At 38.1% G+C, this 24,383-nt stretch overlaps 1 protein-coding gene across 4 annotated transcripts in view; it reads left to right on the forward strand.

Annotated features, from left to right (window-relative positions):
* The window catches only part of LOC307142162 (uncharacterized protein), a 248,757-nt gene that overhangs the window by 198,498 nt on the left and 25,876 nt on the right, over positions 1–24,383 (forward strand). For 3 of the 4 annotated variants that reach the window (XM_079842775.1, XM_079842777.1, XM_079842778.1), the window contains 5 exons: positions 1,902–2,075; positions 10,549–10,722; positions 10,916–11,086; positions 14,691–14,864; positions 15,058–15,228. In XM_079842775.1, the coding sequence (XP_079698901.1) occupies positions 1,902–2,075; positions 10,549–10,722; positions 10,916–11,086; positions 14,691–14,864; positions 15,058–15,228 (864 nt within the window). The remainder of the gene's footprint in view (positions 1–1,901; positions 2,076–10,548; positions 10,723–10,915; positions 11,087–14,690; positions 14,865–15,057; positions 15,229–24,383) is intronic. The other variant, XM_079842776.1, reaches the window with a different exon arrangement.

A 24,383-nucleotide genomic window follows, 5' to 3' on the forward strand; every position in this document is an offset into this window, starting at 1 on the left:
TATGTTCAGGGATGCTGAGGTTTGAAACATTAGAGAAGTATTTTGAAAGATGATGTTTAGTCTTGTGTTGGCCTTTTTATTAACTGCTCAAATGTTTGGAGCAAATGTCTACCTAACTACCTAACCTGGTTAATATTATTTCAGTAACTTGCTAACCAATTATTTTGATACAGTATAAGCCTGGGATCTGCATGGAAACCTACAGCAATTACACAGCATGTTTTATTTTGTTCTGATTGTTGTCAAATGTACATGTACTTTGGTACCAAGTCAATACAATTAAAAAATGTAATGATTCCAGCCTTTCTGCAGTACCAGTAGTACCATGTACTAGGTCAATACGATACCCACTGATAGGAGTGAAATGCTACCATGTGTTTTTTTTGTGTAAGCACTCTGTAAAAAGCATCAAATGTTTCTATTTACAGTGTGTTTTTAGAGCATTGAGCATTCTAGCCACTGTTGAGCATGTGAACGCAATGGCAATGTTTGTCAGAATGGACTTAGCACTTTCTTAAAGACTATCGAGCTAGCACTTTAAATGCATAATTTATTGTCATTAAACCTATAGGTGAAAAATTGATTTATTATTTGTATTTTAGCAAATGTATTCAAACTAATAAATTATTCTGGAATCTTACTCATTTCCCTTGTAGGTTAAATGATTGTAACTTAACATACAAAGGCTGTTCAGCTCTGGCTAGAGTTCTTGCATCAGATACCAATCTGAAAGAGCTGAACATGAGCAATAATAATCTCCAGGATTCAGGAGTGAAGCTGCTCTGCACTGGATTGGAGAATATAAGGTGTAAATTGGAAAAACTGAGGTAAGTTTTGTGACAATAGACAAAGCTCATTGAGTTCAATAAAAACAAAAACATAAGGTGAAATCCAGACTTGGATATTGAACGGGGCTGCGTCACCCAAAAGCATCGTAAGTCTAAGTTGATCATAGAACAATTGCCACCAATGGTCGCCACGATCAATTTAGGCTTACAAAGCTTCTGAGAAATGCAGCCCAGTACTGTATGTTGTGCATGGATATATTTTTATATCTACACCTGCCATGGTGTTCTGATTTGGTCTGTCATTGACTGTGTCCTAATCCGATGCTTGGCGCTATACCATTTACTGAATGGGTTTAGTTAAGTTCAATGTGAGGGTAACTTAAATAACTTCTGTCTGCATTCTGAGCAGTTTAGAGATATTGAGCTTCAAAGTTTTTGCATTCCATTCCACTTTGTAGATATAACCTTTGTTTTCAAAATAAAAAGTCCCAAAATGTATACAACATAATAAAAAACAAAAAATCACAATGTAAATAAGTCACAGAATAAATGTCACGGTTTGTGGCTTTTAGATGAAGCGCACGACAAAAGAGTCAAACGAAACGTCAAATGTCTTTCATTCTAACAGGAATCACAATAAACAGGAGAATAACTAAGATAACTTAACCACTCACAACCGCCCACACACACACACACACACACACACACACGTACTGATTAAAGATACTGTATAAGGTTTCAGGCCACTTGAAGTCTGGACCATTTTAATATTTAGCTTAAAATAATTAGGCTATCTACTTAAACAAACAACATGCATATTCAAAATGCTTTAAGTTAACTAGTAGTAATTTCAAAGTTTTAAATAGTCTTTCCTTGCCGTCTACAAATAATTTTACAAATTATAATTTTTATTATGAAATGATCTTTAAGATGCTGGTTAATAGGCCTGATGCTAAATATAGATTTAAAAAATTGTCACAAGCCTGGTATGTACAGTCAGAGTCATACCATATGTTGGACAGAGAAAACTATATTTGCACTTTATATTGTTTAGTCATTGTTCTAGAATAACTGATTATTTAGCTGGATGTTACCTTTGCATTTCTGTTCTAGACTCTCAGACTGCAGTATCACAGAAGAAGGTTATAAAGCTCTGGCTTCAGCTCTGAGATCAAACCCTTCACACCTGATAGAGCTGGATCTCACAGGAAATGATCCTGGACCATCAGGAGTGAAGGAGCTCAGTGATTTACTACAGGATCCACACTGTCAGCTGAAGACACTGAGGTGAGATGGGATGGAATAATACAAAATGTATACATGGATGGATGCACTTTTATGATGGATGGATGCTAGGGCTGTAACAATTTGACCAAAAATAAAAACCTTGAATAATTTAACATTTTACCTCGATTACGATTAATGAGCGATTATTTTTTTAGGGGTTCAAGCCTGAAAGGCTGAAACCCTATTGTAATTGCTAAATTTCCCATGAGGCATCATTCTCCATCTAAAACTGATCGGTCAGACCAAACCGTAAGTCGTAGAGACTTGAAACTTTCAGGGCTGGTAGTACTCACACAGACTACCAGTGTCACCGAGGCACGCCCCGACCGGCCTGACGGGGGCGCTACAGTGAGCAAAAGTATGAAATGGCTCATAACTCCTAAACCGTTAGGCATGGGCTCAAGTGTCTTATATCCTTGGCTCAAGGCGGACAAAATGCATGCCTTGGATTGCCTCGCCCTTCAGGCGGCAATTTCGAGAAATGTTGTTTTTTTTTGTTGAAAAACCTACTTTTGCAAACTACTCCCACGTTTTTTCCCTTAACCAAACCACTGTTGAAATGTTCATTGTAGAGATACTATCAATAATTATGGGGGGAAAAAAAAAATTAGTCACTAAGGGAACCAAAGTGTTCAACGTGTCGGGGGCCACTTTTACTAAAATGACTATAACTTGTGAACAAAACAAGATATTTTCGCTAAACTCAGGTCACATGTCTATGAGCTGAAACGTCAGTCACATGACACAAATTGTGATGATTGGCCACTTGGTGGCACTGTAAGCGGAAAATAATGTCATGAAAATGGCTATAACCACACCCAACCATTAACCTGATAATAAGTGGCATACAGTGTTTTTGTCCAGGGTGCCATAATAGTTTATGAGAACATTAGCGTATCTCAAAAAACACAGTTTGCATCATCGGCACAATGCCTTGAAGGAGCCTTAGAATTTTCAAGCCAGTATTTTCCACGAGAGTCACCTCTTTAGACTCCTGAATCCTTGCCGACTCCAACGACACCAAACATGGCAGGTTTTGCCTTATGGTTTGTGTTACAGTGTAATTTAGAGCTTACTAAACTTTTGCGATTATTTTCGAAACCGCTAGTCCGATCGAGACAAAACCACCACAGGAAATTTGATAACATAGGTCAATAGCTAAACAATAATGTCCAAATGTCAAAACTATGATATGAAGTAAAATCCAATCAATGTTGCCCATTAGTCATTTTTTTACTCTCATAAATATACTGTAAGTGTCTATAACGGGGTGTCCGATCCTGCTCCTGGAGGGCCACTGTCATGAAGAGTTTAGCTCCAACCCCAGTTAAACCGGTTCACACCTGTACCATCAAGGTCTTATTAGGAATACTAGAAACTTTCAGACAGGGGTGTTGAGGAAACTTGCATCTAGACTCTGCAGGACAGTGGCCCTCCAGGGCAAACTTTGGACACCCCTGGGCTATAACCTCAAAATTAAGTGAGATATTTATTACAAATTTGACACACATATGTATTGACACACTCTGAGGACACCTAAAAAAGTGGTGGAGATTGGGCAAGACGTGGTGCTGTAACTGCCATTTTTTTAAAACATTTTTATTAAAAAAAAATATTCCTTTGAAAATAGTATTTTTTCATATATGATCTAAGTTTATTTATTTATTTGGATAAAAGCCAGTACCTAGACAGTGGCTACTCTTCCTGAGGTCCCAACAAGTAAAAAATACATTAATCCAGAACAACAAAAAGTCAATGAAACCTAAAAACCCAAAATTAATTTCAAATATGAAAATCAACAATTTACTATTGTGCCATTAAATGTTCCTTTAAAGATTTTGTACAACTTTTTTATATTTTTAATTTTACTTCAAATATGTAATATTCAATGGTAAATCATTCCATATTTCCATTCCTCTATGTTACAGTACGTTGTTTTACAGTAGTTTTCGAAACAAAAAGTAAAAAACATCCCTTTGATGCATGCCTGGTGTTGAAATTATGACTAGTACTACTATATAAAAGTTGACATTACAGGACATTAGGAACTCTCTGCAAATTATTTCTTATAAAACAAAGCAGAGAGACAATCTTCAATTACCTTTAATTATTAATCTGAAATAGTTATTCTAATAGTATGTCTGGCTTTGATGAGTGACATTTCAGATATTACTCTGATTTATGGATCACAAAAATGCTTTTGGTTTTTGTCAAGTTTACAACCAACTTATTATTCTGTACCTACTTTGACCAATTGTAATTCCTCATCCAAAGCAGTAGACAACTGCTTAATTGATGTTGCAGTTAAATATAATGTTGTTTCATCTGCATACCTGACTGTCCGTGCACACTTTAAAACAAGATGAAGTTTATTGGTAAAATAGAAAATACTAATGGTCCTGAACAACTTCCTTGAGGCACACCACATTGTAACTCTTTCACATCTGAAACACTTCCAATATAAAATACACAATGTCCCCTATTAAAAAGATAACTTTTAAACCAGTGTAGCCTACAGTATAGTGTTGTCACGATACTGGAATTTGTAACTTTGATACGATACCTAAAAAAGTATCGATTTTCGATACCACAGGGAAAAAATGCTGCATATACTGTCAATAAATATTTTTAATATAATAAAAAAAAATTTCCGTCTATTGAAAGTCTAGGCGATTAAAAATTTCTTCAGAAGAGATCACTATATGATAAAGCTTTTAAGGTTTTCTCATATATAAACGTTGATCAATTACCATTACAATTATATCTTTACCATTACCATTGCAAACTAATTGTGTTGCAATAGCTTACATAGAGCACAAGGAAGCTTGATTTCAAATTGAATTTAAAAAGACGAGTAAACAGTAATAAAATAAGAACAAATAAACAAATGACTAACAATAGCACAAATGAATACAATAGAATAAAGATACAAATTAAATAGACTGCTTTATTTTTTCAGGTACGTCTAACAGTATTCAGGTAAGAAACTGAATTTAAAAAAGAAAGTAATCAAATTTAAAATAACATTGGATAATCTTCAATAATCTTCATTATAAAAAATGAAATACAGACGAATCCATTAGAGTTTCCCAAGTTAATCAGTCAAGAGCAGTAAGTGATCGTTTGTCTTTTTGTAGTTAGAATAATAAATAACCGCTGTCCCTTTTAAGATCCACCGCACGCATGGATCCCAAACACTCCTGCTACACATTCTTCCTGAACTGTTTACGACTGTGTTTACGTTAATACTCACCAAGATGGACATTGAGACATTTTTAGAGTGTATTTGACCATTAATAAGCTTGAAAAAGGAGCTCATTTTTGCCCTTGTATGTCAGAGGCGGCTTTATTACGGTATGTGTGTTCACGCGCTTCAGATGCGAGCGCAAAATCGGCGGGAATGAGTAGAATTAATGTTATTTGCTATCACGCATGAAATTCAGACCCGTCACGCCAACAGCAGAACACACGTTCACCGTGTTTGGAGGGTTAACTGGACTGAATGAGAGGAGGCGGTGCGTGTCAACTCGCTGTCGGTCGGAGAGGAGAAGAGAGCGCGGGTGGTATCGATACTGTAGAAAATGAGTATCGTATCGTTTCAGATATTTTAGTATAGATACATGACATGACATACATTGACAACACTACTACAGTATGAATTGTAAAATAACACTTACATTTGTTTCCAATACTTTGCTGAGAACCCATTAGCAAACTTATTCATCATATTTACGTTCACTTATTTTAATGTAACATAAAACATTTTCTTTTTCCTTTGAATTTTTGTTACTTAAATTCTTAATTTGCAATTGACCTCCCAATCCTCCTTGTTCCCAGTTCTGTTGGCTGTACCCTTTGAATCTCTTATATGATCTTTTATAAGTTACTTTTGGTTTTCGAATTGGTTACATGCTTGCTAAATAAAACATAATATATTTTTATGCATATGTGCTTAAAGGCCTTAAACAGCTTGAACCCCGATAAATGCCGATAAATGATTTAATTATTATTATTTTATTTTTTTTGCTTTCCATTTTTTGCCCTCATAAGGTTTTTGAGTAAGTTCCTTATTAGGTTTTTACTAGGGATGTCCCGATCCGATCATTTGATCTTTGGTTTGAGACGGATCAGGACTCGGATGTATATATGTACAGGGCTGGATTAACATAAGGGCTAGCTGGGGCTGAATCCCCAGGGCCCGAGCACAGAGGGGGCCCGTGATTGGCCGAGGAAATGATTGACAGTCGATCGGGAGAACCTAAACTTTTCCTGGAGCGCCGCTCGCCAAACCCCACCACGCCCCCCACATATTAAGCGCTGTTATTTACTCGAGTGCTGCAAATGCATGGGATTGGGAACAAGCATCAAAAGCCAGGTGAAGAAACGGCGATACCTGATTAAACCGCGAGCGCATCAACAGACTGGAAGCACGAGAGCAGCTGGATCGTCTCACGCACAGCGCTGACAAACTCGTTCTGCGATTTTGCCGCTCTATTGAAGTGATAACGATTTACGAGCACCAGGCAGTCGCTTTATCCATTTGAATTTGATACAAGCGCAACATATTGTGTACAGTAAAGGCTCTGTGGAGAAACTAGCTGAACAAGACTGAATAGCTCCGACCATGTAAACTGAAGTGTTGAGGTAAACTATAGGCTGCCTACACGATGGCCGTAGAAAGATATGAGGTCTGGACCTCTGTATTTTTACGAGGTGTACATAATACATTAGTCATTTAGTAGACACTTTTATCCAAAGTGACTTACAAATGAGAGCAATAGAAGCAACTAGAACAGTCAAGGGCAACAAAGTGTTAATATGTGTTAAATGTAATAAATGTTGCGAAATAATTGCCTAATAGAGTATTAACACTACTTTAGTGCTGCAAGGATATCTTCTTGTTTGAGCTGCCCTGCCTGCGGTCGGTCACCGCTCATCAATATCAAAATATGTGAGATGACCAATCAAATGAAAGTATGCAGGCTTTATACGCAGAAGCTGCTGTGCGAGTAACACAACGCTTCAGTAAACGGTGCGAGATGCAAGTAGCCAAACTTAACATTTCATATTTGACAGCTGTTTTAATATATAAAATGTTAAACAATGAAAAGACTATCAACCAGAGCTCCGCTTTAGGAGGGAAAGAGACAGGGCAAGAGAAAGAGACAAAAAGAAAGAGTGATGGAAATGAGGAGGCTTATAGAAATGAGAGAATGATGAAAAAAGGAGAAAGGAGGTATGACAGATAATCTACTGCCCACTAACATATAGAAGTATATACTTATATTATAGAAGTATCGGATCGGGACTCGGTATCGGTAGATACTCAAAATCAAATGACTCGGACTCGAGGGCAAAAAAACCTGATCGGGACATCCCTAGTTTTTACTCTAAATATTTTCTACTATTAAAGGTGGAATTTTTTTTTTCTAATGAAAAAGTGTATTTCTTTGTGATTTTAAAATACTTGAAGGAAAATGTTCACTTTCAGCAGTTATTGTCTATGCGATCTGGCTTCGGGGCTTGCACGCGCCGTCTGTGTGTGTGTGTGTGTGTGTGGCAGCGCGTAGGCTATAAGAACGGCGATTAACTGACCTGTATAAACTGTGTAAAGCATGCAGTTACTATAGTGATTCTGGGCATCTATAAACACAGATAACTGCTCCTGCATCTCTGTGTGCCTGCAAACTGCACTTGATGTGACTGACGGTGCGGAGTCACGTGACTAAAACCGAAATATATATTTATGCATTTATGCAAATATATATTTTATGCAAATAACTCACATGGGAAAAATACCTCAGTTAGAGGTTCTGAATTTCGTTTCGATTATTTTTTGATTAATCATACAGCCCTAATGGATGCACTTTTATGATGGATAGATGCACTTTTATGATGGACAGATGCACTTTTATGATGGACAGATGCTCTTTTATAATGGACAGATGCACTTTTATGATGGATAGATGCACTTTTATGATGGATGGATGTACTTTTATGATGGATGGATGCACTTTTATGATGGATAGATGCACTTTTATGATAGATAGATGCTCTTTTATGATGGACAGATGCACTTTTATGATGGATAGATGCACTTTTATGATGGATAGTTGCACTTTTATGATGGATGGATGCACCTTTATGATGGATATATGCACTTTTATGATGGATAGATGTACTTTTATGATGGATGGATGTACTTTTATGATGGACGGATACACTTTTATGATGGATAGATGTACTTTTATGATGGATAGATGTACTTTTATGATGGATGGATGTACTTTTATGATGGACGGATACACTTTTATGATGGATAGATGCACTTTTATGATGGATAGATGCACTTTTATGATGGACAGATGCACTTTTATGATGGATGGATGCACCTTTATGATGGATGGATGCACCTTTATGATGGATGGATGTACTTTTATGATGGACGGATACACTTTTATGATGGATGGATGCACTTTTATGATGGGCGGATGCACTTTTATGATGGATAGATGCACTTTTATGATGGATGGATGCACCTTTATGATGGATGGATGTACTTTTATGATGGATGGATGCATGGATGCACTTTTATGATGGATGGATGCACCTTTATGATGGATGGAAGGGCTCACTTTTATGGTTTTAAAAACAGAACTTCCCTTTCACTGCCATTATAAAGCTTGGAAGAGCCAGGACATTTATTAATATAACTCTGATTGTGTTTGTCTGAGAGAAGAATGTCATACAGACCTAGGATGAGTTAAGGAAGAGTAAATCATGGGCTCATCTTCAGTTTTGGGTGAACTATCCCTTTAATCCCCGCGTGTAGGCCAACATCGCTGCTGAAACCGTAGGGTTCACCTTACCTGTTTTTCATGGTGGTATAAAACTGGTGGAGAGTCGTGTTTTGGTCATTGTTTTTAAATCAATAACCAAATATTTTTTGGTACACCAGGACTGAAAACAGCAAACAGCCCACATGGTCTGTTTAACAGTACCAGCTTCATTTCTTGACATTTCCAGCTCTTCAATTTCTCTCTCATTAATATCAGCATGTCTGCTTTCTTTTTTGTCCTCTTCCTCTGTCTATCTTTTCACCACTCATCCACACCTGGCCCAATAAATCAAACAGTTTCTTTGGCTCAGTAATACTGATAGCGGACTAATTGCCAAGCAACACACAGACGCAGCAACACACACACTCCGTGGCGCAGTGATACTAATGTAATGCGGTCAGCTGTATGTTTTCAGTATTTTTACCATGGCTTCAAACCCGGCTCAACCAATCAGAATCAAGGGCCGGAACTCTTCATTTTATAATGTAGAGTATTAAGGTATTATGAGAGAGATCGACTAAACGAGTGTATCTGATAAAGCATTCATTCTTCAGGTCGATGTCCATAATATCCATTATAAAAAATCAGTTTGAATGCCCGCTGAGGAAAGCGATATCTTTGTCCTTTTAAACGATTTCCAAAGGTAGCGCTAAAACAACTTCCTTGTTTACAACAGTCACTCATAAAGACAGTCTTTGAGCCATAGTGGTGTAGTAATTGTCACTGGAGTCGAAATTACTGGCCTTTTCTCAATACCAAATATGCATATTAGTTATATAAGTTATATTAATTGAACAACAATAATAATCAACAACAAAAGCCATTATAAAAGACAATAGGAAATAAACACATGCAAACAATGCAGTCAAAAGTACAAAAGCAGTGCTGTAGTTGGCCCGACAGGATTTAAAGTGCCCTTATTATTAAAGGCTCCTAATTTTGAGAAATGAATTCTCTCATGTTTAACCACTATCTACACACTGTAAGAGCCAGCGGCAAATTCCCAAACGACTGTCCGAGATGAAGCTGTTCTCTGCGGGAACAAGAGCGCCAACAGCCTGGAGCTCACATCTGCCAAAGCGTCTGAACAAACTGTTAAATAGACGCTGTGTTTACATATGATTCACATATTTGATGTCCAATTAACTACATTCTCACCTATAAATAGTTAAAACTACATTTCGTGACACAACAGTAGTATGCTTAAAAGTGTATTTGCTTGACCGCCATGACAGTCGCTCGAGCGGAGAGATGCAAACGGGGAAACGGTTTACGTGGCGGCACTGGTGGATATCACACGGCTGGAAAAGGCTCTCAGCCAATCAGATTCCAGAACCAGAAAGAACTGTTGTATAAAAATGTATATAATATTTTACTATATATCTTGTATCTGAAGACAAAAGGGCTACAAACAATATAGGACTTCACTGGAGATCCTGCAGTACACAAGACAGCCGATGCTCTACAGGAGCTTTCAGAGGAATGATGTTCACTTCTTATGCTCATTGTGTGGCTCATTTGGTTCACAGCTTTACAGACAGATTCAGTTGACTTCATCAGTCATAATGTAAATAATAGTTGATGTTGTGTTATAAATGTATTTTATATGCATTATTTATTCATTTCTGTTCTAGAATCTCAGACTGCAGTATCACAGAAGAAGGTTATAAAGCTCTGGCTTCAGCTCTGAGATCAAACCCTTCACACCTGATAGAGCTGGATCTCACAGGAAATGATCCTGGACCATCAGGCGTGAAGGAGCTCAGTGATTTACTAAAGGATCCACACTGTCAACTGAAGACACTGAGGTGAGATGGGATCAAATAATACATAATGTGCAGGTGAATTGTTTATAGAAATATCATTTCACTAATAAAATGTGTTGCACAGAAGCCAATTCAAGATAAACAATTCCACAATGTTTCCCATTAGAATCAAATGCTGTTTTTCATTAGACCATGTTTAATTCAATTGATTCTTGCTTAATTTTCCCTTCTGCAGGTTTGTGAGTCCTGCTGCAGATGAAGCCTGTCAGTATGTGAGAGGAATTGTGGGTAAAAACCCGTTACTCCTGAGAGAGCTGAATCTGAGTGATCATGATCTAGGAGAGACACGAGTGAATCAGATCTCTGCTCTACTGGAGGATAAACACTGCCAGCTCAACACACTCACGTGAGGATTGTGTTTTAATGCTTTAAAATCTCATATTACTTCTAATGTTTTGTTATAGTAGTGGATAATGCCATTTTCCTCATTTCATTGAGTCAGTTTTTCTTTTTCTTTCAGCAACCACAATAACACAATAATATATCATTTGTGTATTAAAAATAACCACATTTTTAATGATTTCATGTCTAAGTGACATGATTAAAAGTAATTGCTTATAACTCTACAAAAAAAAACGAGTAAAAGATATTTACAAGTGCATCTCATATCAAGGTCTCATTTGATAGAAAACCTTTCAAATTTTGAAACAAATATATTTTGATCATGTTTGGAAGTTCTTATGTTACATCACAGCTGAGAAAACCTCAGAAAAAGTGATGCAATTTATTGATTTATTTTGTTATTACTGATGATTGACATGAGGACTATTTACTGTCTCAGCAGGATATTTCTGAGAATCAGGTTTCATAAAAAATATCTTGGCCATTTCTATCTACACACACCGCGGGTCCCTTACAGTGAAGCCGCCATTTTGCGTCGTCATGTTTCTACAGAAGCCCTAAAGGGACAAACTTCTCTACAGAGCACTAGCTACTCTCTGCTCTCTCAGACGACCACATCTTTGTCCTGTGTGGGCCACCGTAGCTTCTCTATGTGCTCTGAAAGGGAGGGGTGAGCGGTGGATGGGTGTAATTCACAACCTCACCACTAGATGCTGCTAAAACTTACACACTTCACCTTTAATAACAAACAATCCATAGTCGTCACACGCTTATAGGAACGCCCACCTGGAGGGCAAAACAAGGCTCTCCTCCATTGCCCGCTAGTTATTTTTACCAGGTTTGTAGTCAGTATTAATGCGGTAAGACAGTGATATTAAAATACCAAATTCAATATACACCTTATTGATGTTGCATACTTTGTACAGGAAAGCAGACGAACACACAATATTAGTGCAACACAAGGTTTCTCGTTAGGTGTTTTCCCCATCGAAACCCATTATAAAGAAAACACATTGCGTTCATATTCTTGCCTCATCTACTCGCCTGTATATAGTACGCATCATCAAAAAGGTGTAAACTGAATTTGATCTTTTAATATCACTGTTTTAGTTCATTACAGCACTTTAAGGGTGGGTTCACTAAGGATTCTTTAGCCTGTCTTCAGTTCTCCTCCGTCTGCTGCCGATCAGCTCTATAACGGTTTACTGCGTAATTAATCTGTTTAAAATGAAGTGCAACGACTCGATTTAAAATAAAACCCATATCAACAAATCCTTTAAACTTTGCTTAATTTAATACTTATTGGTGCAGCTCACCCTATCGTGTTTTTCACGTTAAGCGTTTTAAAAACGTCCCGCTGTTTTCAGTGATTGAAATACTGCAGCAGGTAATGTATATGGATCGTACTGTAAGTGCCCAAAACGTGCATCTTGTACACATACTTTTGTTTTAAGATGGAAATTTGACAGGCTTGTGCTGCAGTTCTATGGCGGTTTTGCCCTCCAAGGCTCTACGACAGTCACATGACTGAAAACTATGGATTAGATACTAAATCAATTTAATTGTGTATAATTTAAATTTAAGTACACATGTATGCTTTAATTTCAAAAGATTATATTTCACATCTACTTTTACTTAAATATAGGGCCACTCATTTTTTAAAGCCTCACTGAATTGCTGCTTTATTCAATGTGGTGATGTCATTTCCACTGAAACAGGAAGTCAGAGCGTGTCTACTAGATTACCCTTCTGACTTAATATTGATCTGTTACAGTAAAACAGTGATGATCATAATTATGCTAATGTGCTGTAAAGAGCTCGTCATCTCTTCTTCTCATCAGGGCTGTTTCTAATGCAGAGGCTGTCTAACCGCTTGTGTTGTTTGAGCTCCATATCGCTTTAAAATACAGCATTTTGTGTTTATGTTTTGTGGTCTGGGCCGACTCGTTCATATGATACACTTTATGATATTATATTATATGACAGTGTTGTAGTCGAGTCACCAACTGTCGAGTCCGAGTCGAGTCTCGAGTCCCAGTGTTCCGAGTCCAAGTCCGAGTCACCAAAGAAGAGTCAGAGTCGAGTCCAAGTCGAGTCACCATTACCTGAGTTCGAGTCCGAGTCGAGTCCCGTGTTCGAGAATACAGAAAAAATACCGAAAAAAATGTAATATTGTGATATATTATTACAATTTACAATATTTGGTTACAAAGCAGAACTGTTTCCAACACTCATAATAAATCAGAATATTAGAATGATTTCTGAAGGATCATGTGACACTGAAGACTGGAGTAATGATCCTGAAATTTCTGCTTTGCATCACAGAAATAAATTATAATTTAAAGTATAATAAATTGAAAACCAAATATTTTAAATTGTAATAATATATCACAATATTACATTTTTCCCCCTCTATTTTTGATCAAATAAATCCAGGCTTGATGAGCAGAAGACATTTCTTTCAAAAACATTACAAATAGTAATGTGTCCAAACTTTTGGCCTGTAGTGTATGTCATGTCGAAAGGATTGATATTTGAAAGGATTGTTTATTGCTGCTTCCATAGACACCATTGTGTATTTTACAAACTATACATGTATTGTTTTGCTATAAATTATATGTATTTAAATATCTGAAATCTAAAATAAACATAAGCGGGATTAAGTGCTGAGCGCGTTCCGCAGAAAGCACAGTTTGAATCTGGCAGTTATTGTCACGTCACTGTACATTTGCTTCACTGTACATCGTCGACGTCTGATGCCAAATAGGCAGACATCGCCCAACCCTAGCTTCCTCTGTTTATTATCATATATGCATTAGGCAATAATAGTTTTTTTAAAGCTAATGTTAGCCAATGGAAAGCATTTTACTTACTTTTCTGGGTGCATCCGTGACAGATGTCTGTTAAAGTTTGAAGTTGTCCCAGTCTTTTCCACAATTGTGCGATTACAAACACAACATTTAGCGCTGCTCTTTTCAGCATTAGATGCAAAATCCGTGTAGGCGAACTTCACGACAAATGTCAACATTTAGCCCGCGAATAATGCACAAGAATGCGGCGTAAAGTGAGTGACTTCAGTCAGTGAGTGTGTTGTCAAGCAAGGAGAGCGAGCGGTAGCAGTGTCTGTGAGGGAAAACACAGATCACGGCCGGTCTTGGGAGCCCGAAACAGGAAAAGTGTAACAACTTATATCAAATTTTGATAACCTATTTAGTCAGAAACAAAGTAATTAATTTGATGAATGCTCAAGTGCGATTTTATATATCCTCGAGACTCGAGTCCAAGTACGAGTCATCAGTCCGCGAGTCCAAGTCGAGTCACGAGTCCAGAGAACGGAGTCTCAAGTCAGACTCGAGTCCAGAGAATAAGGACTCGAATACTCCATCACTGTTATATGATATGATATGATATGATATGACACACTGTGCTATCTCTGTCTCTGTCTCTGACTCGTGTGTTACTGATGTGAAAGCACACTTCAGTCTCTCTAATGAAAAGCATATTTACTGTCTGAATTGTTCACTGTCCTCTATAGCTGACTAGGATGAGGAAAATGCAGAAGGGTACCATACTTGGCCTTCACTTCATTCGTTTTTTTCTTCCTCTAGACTCTCAGACTGCAGTATCACAGAAGAAGGTTATAAAGCTCTGGCTTCAGCTCTGAGATCAAACCCTTCACACCTGATAGAGCTGGATCTCACAGGAAATGATCCTGGACCATCAGGAGTGAAGGAGCTCAGTGATTTACTACAGGATCCACACTGTCAACTGAAGACACTGAGGTGAGACGGGATCAAATAATGCATAATGTGCAGGTGAAATGTTTATAGAAATATTATTTCACTAATACAATGTGTTGCACAGAAGCCAATTCAAGATAAACAATTCCACAATGTTTCCCATTAGAATCAAATGCTGTTTTTCATTACACCATGTTTAATTCAATTGATTCTTGCTTAATTTTCCCTTCTGCAGGTTTGTGAGTCCTGCTGCAGATGAAGCCTGTCAGTATGTGAGAGGAATTGTGGGTAAAAACCCGTTACTCCTGAGAGAGCTGAATCTGAGTGATCATGATCTAGGAGAGACACGAGTGAATCAGATCTCTGCTCTACTGGAGGATAAACACTGCCAGCTCAACACACTCACGTGAGGATTGTGTTTTAATGCTTTAAAATCTCATATTACTTCTAATGTTTTGTTATAGTAGTGGATAATGCCATTTTCCTCATTTCATTGAGTCAGTGGACGGGTGTAATTCACAACCTCACCACTAGATGCTGCTAAAACTTACACACTGCACCTTTAACCCTACCAAACAATTAGATACTAAATCAATTTAATTGTGTATAATTAGGGCCCAAGCCCTGAAAGGGCGCAGAGCCCTATTGTTCTTCCTCTGTTTCTTATTATTATTATTAGGGCTCAAGCCTGAAAGGGCGCAGAGCCCTATTGTTTTCCTTAGGATTATTATTATTATTAGGGCTCAAGCCTGAAAGGGCGCAGAGCCCTATTGTTCTTCCTCAGATTATTCTTTTCCTTTTTAGGGCTCAAGCCTGAAAGGGCGCAGAGCCCTATTGTTTTCCTTAGGATTATTAGGGCCCAAGCCCTGAAAGGGCGCAGAGCCCTATTGTTCTTCCTCTGTTTCTTATTAGGGCCCAAGCCCTGAAAGGGCGCAGAGCCCTATTGTTCTTCCTCAGATTATTAGGGCTCAAGCCTGAAAGGGCGCAGAGCCCTATTGTTTTCGTTAGGATTATTAGGGCCCAAGCCCTGAAAGGGCGCAGAGCCCTATTGTTCTTCCTCTGTTTCTTATTATTAGGGCCCAAGCCCTGAAAGGGCGCAGAGCCCTATTGTTCTTCCTCTGTTTCTTATTATTAGGGCCCAAGCCCAAAGGGCGCAGAGCCCTATTGTTCTTCCTCAGATTATTCTTTTTTTTTTTTTTTTTTTTTTTCGACTTCTCGGGTACTTTTGGGGCACTTAACATGCTCGAAAACTCTTGAAACTTCGCACAGGCGTCGGAATGCGCGGCCATCAGAGCCGGGCTGAAGCTGGTACCCGGGCGTGGCATGGGGGCTCGACAGCGCCCCCTTAAGTGGGGTCTGAAAACTTGGTCCATATATCAAACACACTTGCACGTACATGTATGAAACTCGGTACACATATAGACCTCATCGGGCCAAACAACTTTCGTGCTCATAGTTATGCGTCAGCCCAACAGGAAGTGAGCTATAATCGGTTGTTCGGAAAACCCATGCTCTGGAATTTAATATACTCCTCCGAGGCCATTGTTTCGATCATCGCCAAACTCGGTCAGCATGAAGAGAACATATCCAGGATGCTAAATTGCGAGCGGATTTTTGATATCTCAAATGGTTTGGCCGTGGCGAAGCAACGAATTTATGGCGAGAAAAGGGAAACAGGAAGTGTGTTATAACGTCAGCAAACATTGACTGATTTGGATGAAACTTCAGCTGTGTGTTCGTTGTAAGAGGCCGATCACATGGATATGACTTTTGTGAGTCAAAGTTATAGCGCCACCAACTGGCAGCAGGAAGTGTGTCACTTTCAAAAATGCTTTGAATCACCATCTTATTTTCACCCCATTTACTTCAAACTTCATCAGTATAATGTGAAAACATGACAGATAGAGACGTATGAAATGGATTCCTGAAATTTCAAATACTGTTGCCATTGCAACGTGTCAAAGTTTAATAATCTTTTGGCTGTTTTGAGGCTCTTAGCATGCTTGAAATTGCTTGAAACTGCTTGAAACTCAACACACACATCAGAGATGTCAGTCAGTACACATTGGCAAAGCATCAGAAATGGGCGGGGATGAGGGCCTCTCTAGCGCCACCTTTTGACAAAAGTGGGGGGGTTAGTTTTATCTTCAGTCACCAAACTCGGTACATATATTGTTCTCTTCGAGCCGGACAACTTTCTAATTTACAGTCATTAGCTCCGACCAACAGGAAGTCAGATATTTTGGTTTTAAGGTGAATTTTTGGTTAAATCGGGGTCTGAGTTTTTACGTTCTCCTCGTAGGCGATTTATTCAATCTCCACCAAACTCGGTCAACATGAAACAAAGATACGGAAGATGCTAAAATGTGAACGGATTTTGGATATCTCAAACGGTGTTGCCATGGCGAGGGATTAAATAAGGACAAAAAAGGGGAACAGAAATTGTCTCATATCTTGTAAAATCATATTTTGATTTCAATTAAATTAAGATTGTATGTTTGGCAATTGAACTTAGATTAATTTTAAATGACTATACTATTTTTCAGATGAATATATATATATATTTTATAAATATTTATCTGTATAATGTATTGTGCCTGTGTGTGCCCTCCCCTCAATGAACACAAGATGGCAGCATTGTGTTAGTTTTGAAACAGGATAAAAAAAAAAACATTCCATCTCTTCAGGGATTTGTGTGTGTGTGTGTGTGTGTGTGTGTGTGTGTGTGTGTGTGTGTGTGTGTGTGTGTGTGTGTGTGTGTGTGTGTGTGTGTGTGTGTGTGTGTGTGTGTGTGTGTGTGCTTGTTTATGTGATTTATGAGGACACAAATTTGTATAATGACATGGGTATTACACTGGTATTACAACATCAAGGTGGTTTATGAGGACATTTCAAATGTCCCCGTAAATCAAATCGCTTTAAAAACATATTAAACAATGTTTTATTAAAAATGTAAAAATGCAGAATGTCTCCTGTGAGGGTTAGGTTTAGGGGCAGGGGCAGTGTAGGGGGATAGAATATACAGTTTATACAGTATAAAAACCATTACGCCTATGGAGAGTCCTCATAATGCTGTTGCACCAACGTGTGTGTGTGTGTGTGTGTGTGTGTGTGTGTGTGTGTGTGTGTGTGTGTGTGTGTGTGTGTGTGTGTGTGTGTGTGTGTGTGTGTGGGGACTGGTAATCCCTGATGTTGGGTGCTGCCCCTTTAAGGACGTTGTTCCGGTGAGCGCAAGTGATGTGATCGTGCAGGAAGAAGTGCAGGGAAAAACAAACTGAACTTAGAGAACTGAGTGAGAAAGCCATGTTGATCTCAAATGAAGATTTGAACATTTAATAATTCCAGCTAAAACTATTATCTTACATTATATTCCCAGCGTGGTGAGTAGTGTTATGTTGTTTAAGTGTTGTGATGGTTTGTGTATCACTATGAAGATCGCTATTTGCGATTAGCGCCTAAACGCCTATATGTTATATATTTGTTTTGTTTTAGACATTTACAGTTTGTATTGCCTGTAAAATATGTTGCATTCAGTTAAACAAAGTTTAATGCTTAGTACACAAAGCTGATGTTACAATGTTTTAGAAACGTATTTGGTGATGTGAACATTACTAGATAATAATTGTGAATTGTTTTGTGTTTGCAGTTTGACCACACACGCACACACATAAATGTGCACAAATACTCAACTAAAGTACCACCAAACTCGGTCAACATGAAACGGAATGACTATACTATACTTTTTTAAGACCTTCTCAAAATATTTAAAGACCTCATCGGCGATGAGAACTACTGTTGAGCAATAAAATAAAAATATATAATCATAAGCTATAACAAAAATATATATTAAATTAGGTGAGTGGATAGTTAAAAAAATTTGCAATTACAAAAAGTAATTCTTGAAAAAACATCTCTGGACTAATTTTATAAAATCTAAAAATGTTAATGAAAAGGTACAAATTACTTTGTGTTCTTATTAAATACATTTATAAAAAAAAACAATTTATATTTAATTTATATATGAATGTAAATAATTATATGGGCCTACACAAATAATATAACATTTCAAGATTTATAGTTTATTGTAAACGTAATGTGCAGCTCTGTAAAGGGGCAACAAATATATGATAGATACGTGACAACAAGATTTTTTTTAATCATCTTTAAGTGCACAAAACTATGAAAATATATGAAAGCGTGGCACAATGCGCTTATGCGCATCCCGGGTGCAGAATGATGCGCTTAAAGCAACATGGAGTCAGAGGGCGCAGTGCAGCGCGAGTGCACATTAAAAAGTTCACGGCATAAAGAAACGATGAGCGTTGAGCGCACAAATCCTAGTCTACTATGTATATCGGTCGGTTTCTTCACAGTTTTAAATTCCGGTTATTGTGCCTGTGATGCCTTGTGTTGTCACCCGGGTAGGGAGCACAACATCGTTCAGAAACCGCTAGATAAACTCCAGGAAGATAAATTATTTTATCTGCATATCAAGTATTATAACGGGAATATATCATCTTGGAGTGAGCTTTACCGAGCAGCTGACTGACTGTAACCAAACACGACGCGCAGTTTGAATGCTGAACGGAGAATGATGGACAGCTACAGCGGAGGAAAGACATTCAGCTATGGAATGGCTTTAGATGACTTTGTACTAGCAAATCATAAAATACTAATAAAGATTGCTGAAAGATCATGTGACAATATATATTTCTGATGATTATTTAATTACCACGACATGCCTAATCTGAGCAAGTGACTGCCTGTCTTGAGTTTTGTCGACAGACTGAGGTGGCACGAAATGTGACGGAGGCGGCCGCTATGCAGGAAAAACCATAGAAAAACCCTGCGGTCATTGTTTAAACTCATCCTACTCCAACCAGGAGTCCGCAAATTTACATTTCCCCATTTCGGAGTCTGTTTCGCAACGTGTGGAGGGCGACACATCACCTAACTGCGCATTTCGCAAAATACGTGACATCACCCATAGACGGTGTGCGCGCCCGAGCTGATCTCACTGACATATCACTATTCAGACAGGACTAGTTTTCTAAATTATATTTGAGTTACAATTCTCATCACCCAACATCTGTGATTTCAAATATATTCAAAATAATGTTTTCAGAGATTGAAGTAAAAAAAACTTTCTCCCACCATTTAGATTTTAGATTTTATTTCTTTTTGTTGTTAAAATCTTGTGAATCTTGTTCAATGTGCAGATTGCCTCTCTCTCAGTCCTTCCCCTCCCCCCTCACTCTCAGGCTCACCCTGGGTGTGTGTGTGTGTGTGTGGGGTCTCTCTCTCACCCTGTGAGTTTGTGTGTGTGCCTTTCTCTCTTGATGATGATAATTTACCCCTTTCATATCATAGACTATCACAAATAACTATCACTTGTGAATAAGTAAAAAAAGAACTATACAAATACCTTGAATTAAATACTGGCCTTCTGGACTTATAACATTTTGAGCAGGAAAAGATAACTTTTCACATATTTGAAAGAGATCTATTTCATCCCATGACATTAAAAATCATCTACATTTAAATGACATCATGGGTGTGGCTTGTGGTGATAGTGGCACCAGCTGCTGCGGTAAATGTGACATATTCGAGCGATTTAAAAAAATTATCCTGTTTAAATGCATATTGCCTGCCGTGCACAGTTATGCTGATGCCACCGGCGTGGCGGTGCCACCGGCTTGGGCCCGTCATCGCTGCTCGCAGCTTTAATTATTATTATTATTATTATTTTATCGACTTCTCGGGCACTTTTGGGGCCCTTACCATGCTCAAAAACTCTTGAAACTTTGCACACACATCGGAATGCGCGGCCATCAGAGCCGGGCTGAAGCTGGTACCCGGGCGTGGCAGGGGGGCTCGACAGCGCCCCCTAAAGTGGTGTCTGAAAACTTGGTCTATATATCAAACACACTTGCACGTACATGTATGAAACTCGGTACACATATAGACCTCATCGGGCCAAACAACTTTCGTGCTCTAAGTTACGTGTCAGCCCAACAGGAAGTGAGCTAATATGGGTTGTTCTGAAAACACATGCTCTGGAATTTAATATACTCCTCCGAGGCCATTGTTTCAATCAGTGCCAAACTCGGTCAGCATGAAGACTAGACACAGAGGATGCTAAATTGCGAACGGATTTTTGATATCTTAAACGGTTTGGCCGTGGCGAAGCAACGAATTTATGGCGAGAAAAGGTAAACAGGAAGTGTGTAATAACTTGTGCAAACATTGACTGATTTGGATGAAACTTCAGCTGTGTGTTCGTTGTAAGAGGCCGATCACATGGATATGACTTTTGTGAGTCAAAGTTATAGCGCCACCAACTGGCAGCAGGAAGTGTGTCACTTTCAAAAATGCTTTGAATCACCATCTTATTTTCACACGATTGACTTCAAACTTCATCAGTATAATGTGAAAACATGACAGATAGAGACATATGAATGAATTCCTGATATTTCAAATAATGCTGCCATGGCAACATGTCAAAGTTTAATAATGTTTTTGGCTGTTTGTGTGCCCTCCCCTCTATCACCAAAAGGGGGCAGTGTTGTATTATTTTTGAAACTCCCTTTCTCTCTCTCTCTCTCTCTCTGTGCTTGCTTATGTGATTTATGAGGACACAAATGTGTATGATGACATGGGTATTGGTATTACAACGTAGTGGTTAATGTGGACATGAACTATGACACTATATCACTACAGGACTCATTTTCTAAATGACATTTGAGTTACAATTCTTATCACCTGACAGCCGTGATTTCATGTACTCATTCAGACAGAACTCTTTTTTTAAAACAGAGGAGTGTGAGTGTGTTTTCTATACATGTGCTTTACAGAAGGTCATGTGCTGTGTTTGCAAAGATTACTTTTGACACATTTGTCTTTAAATTCATTATTTACTGACATAGTTCAAATTTATAAAAAAAAAAAATTCACATTATTTTCTACAAGTGTCTGTTTATAAGTGTCTTTTTTTCACAGAAAGTTTTTGTTTGAACGTGAATATTTGTATAATTCAGGGTCTGAGTTTTTACGTTCTCCTCGTAGGTGATTTTATTCAATCTCCACCAAACTCGGTCAACGTGAAACGGAAGCTTAACGCATTAAAAATATTTAACGCAAATAACACAGCGTCCGTTTTTATATCCATTTTTGCTTAGCATTACATGATCACGCTCCTATTCATGTACATGCTTCCAAGCGCGACAAGACACAAGAGAGCGCGCTGTATGCCAGTGTCCTGTCTGTGTGTGTGTTAGTGTCCTGTCTGTGTGTGTGTGTGTGTGTGTGTGTGTGTGTGTGTGTGTGTGTGTGTGTGTGTCCTGTCTGTGTGTGTGTGTATGTGTATGTGTGTGTGTCAGTGTCCTGTCTGTGTGGATGCGTCTCATGTCAGCTATTCAAGGGACACTGACACACACACACACACACACACACACACACACACACACACACACACTCGATGCATAGATAGACTCGCGTCAGTTTCCTGCTCACATCGAGTTCTCTTTTGCCTAGGGTTGCCAACTCTCACGCATTTGGCGTGACACTCACGCTTTCAGGCTCTGTCTCACGCTCTCACGCTGCCCAACTTAATCTCACGCCAAATTGCCAAACCTGCTTTTGATATTAAACAATGTCTAAGCTTTTACATTTTTTAAAGTTTTAATGCGAAATTCAAACAATAAATAGCGTTTTGGCGCTAATATGGCATAACAGTTAAAGCCAGAGTGTTGAAAAACCATACGGAGTTGCGACATGCTCTATCATCTCCCGGCGGCGCGCGCAGTCGTGCTTCACAGAAATCTCAATACTTCTAGCGCTGTGTCAATACATTTGAATGGCTTGATACACAACAGCTCCACTTTACAGGGGTTTGCAGCAAGTTTTGGTAAACAGTACAGCATAGTGTGCATTGATTATTACATCAACCATACAGGATCGTTTTATAATGGAGAGTAATGCAACAATGTTAACATTAATGTTAATGTTTTTTATTGTACTTAGCCTTCAGGTATTCCATACTAATTGGTCATACTCATACTAATTGATGGTCAAATGTGACCATACACCTTAACTATTTTTCAATTAAATAAATGTTCTATATTTTAGTTCAATAATATTTATTGAATATTTTGAGGAGATCTTTTGGTACTAAATACTAGTTGTGCAATATTTATTGTCAATAATGACCACTTAAAATATTTTTCTTCTAATATTTGTATTATTTATATTACAATTAGTATAGTAATAAGGTTAAATTAGAGAATTATTTTTCAAAGAGGCAAATTAGAGTCATTTTGTGGAGTCAGTCTGTCATTAATGTTCATCAAAGGACAACGGGAACAGAGAAAATTGTAGCTTTAATGATGATTCATCTATATTTCATTTATTATTTATACAGTTAAGGAAGGTTTGATAACTATTACATTTCTGTATAACAGGGAAGGCCATGGGTAAATATAACATTTATTATTTTCATTTATTATTTATTTATTCCATTTATTATCATTTATTATTACTATACTCTCCTTGAAGTTTACTTCCCGCTACTTTTTCCCTCTTCCTCCCAACCGCGGCTGCAACTGTCTTCTTCTTCTTCGATAGTAGCCTAAGCCAGTGTTTCCCAACCTTTTTTCAGTCATTTTATCATACGTTACGCTAGGGGTGTAACGGTACAGATTGCTCACGGTTCGGTTTGTATCACGGTTTAAGGTTCACCGTTTCGGTACGGTTCAGTATTTGCTATGTTCAGGGAAAAAAGGACTACTGTCAAATAAAACAAAAGAAAATAATAAGAACAAATCATTTAAATACAAGCAGCAGCACAAATAAATACTATTGAGCAAAGATACTAATAAAATAAACTATGCTTTTCAGGTTTTTCAGGTACGTCTAACATTAGTTTTCAGGTACAGAAATTGATCAAATGTAAAATAACATTGCATATATGACTGTATAAATTAAAGATTAATCCTATTAAACTTACAAACGTTATTCAATCAAGAGCAGTGAGTGATGCCCTTGTCTTTTGTTTGACATTAAACAGACAGCAGTAAAGGCTACTGCCCCTTTAAGACCTCGGTTAGCGTCGTCTTTTCTGGACTGTATAAAGCTTACTTAAGCCATATACAGACTATGTCTGCTAGAATACTCATCAATATGTTGACATACTTTTTGCGTGAGTTTGTCCATTCAAGAGCAAGACTTGAAAGAGAACTCAATATTTGCGCGCTGAGAGACGTGTGCGCGCTCTCGGATGAGTGCACGGAAAATTTTCTCACAGTGCGCGCGACTTCTCATTCGCGTCTTCTGGCACTAAACCAGATAGTTGCGTGTTCTGAGTTAACACAATCAGAACGTAAAAATACGGGATATTTTACGGGAAAATACTAAAACGGGAAGACAGCGGGAAAAGAGCTAAAATACGTGAGAAACCCGGAAAAAACGGGAGGGTTGACAGCTATGGTGTGTGTGTGTGTGTGTGCGATATGTAGGCTTAGGGGTAGTGTAGGGGGATAGAATGTACAGTTTGTACAGTATACA

This window comes from Gobio gobio (assembly GCF_949357685.1).
Source record: "Gobio gobio genome assembly, chromosome: 18".
NCBI lineage: Eukaryota > Metazoa > Chordata > Actinopteri > Cypriniformes > Gobionidae > Gobio > Gobio gobio.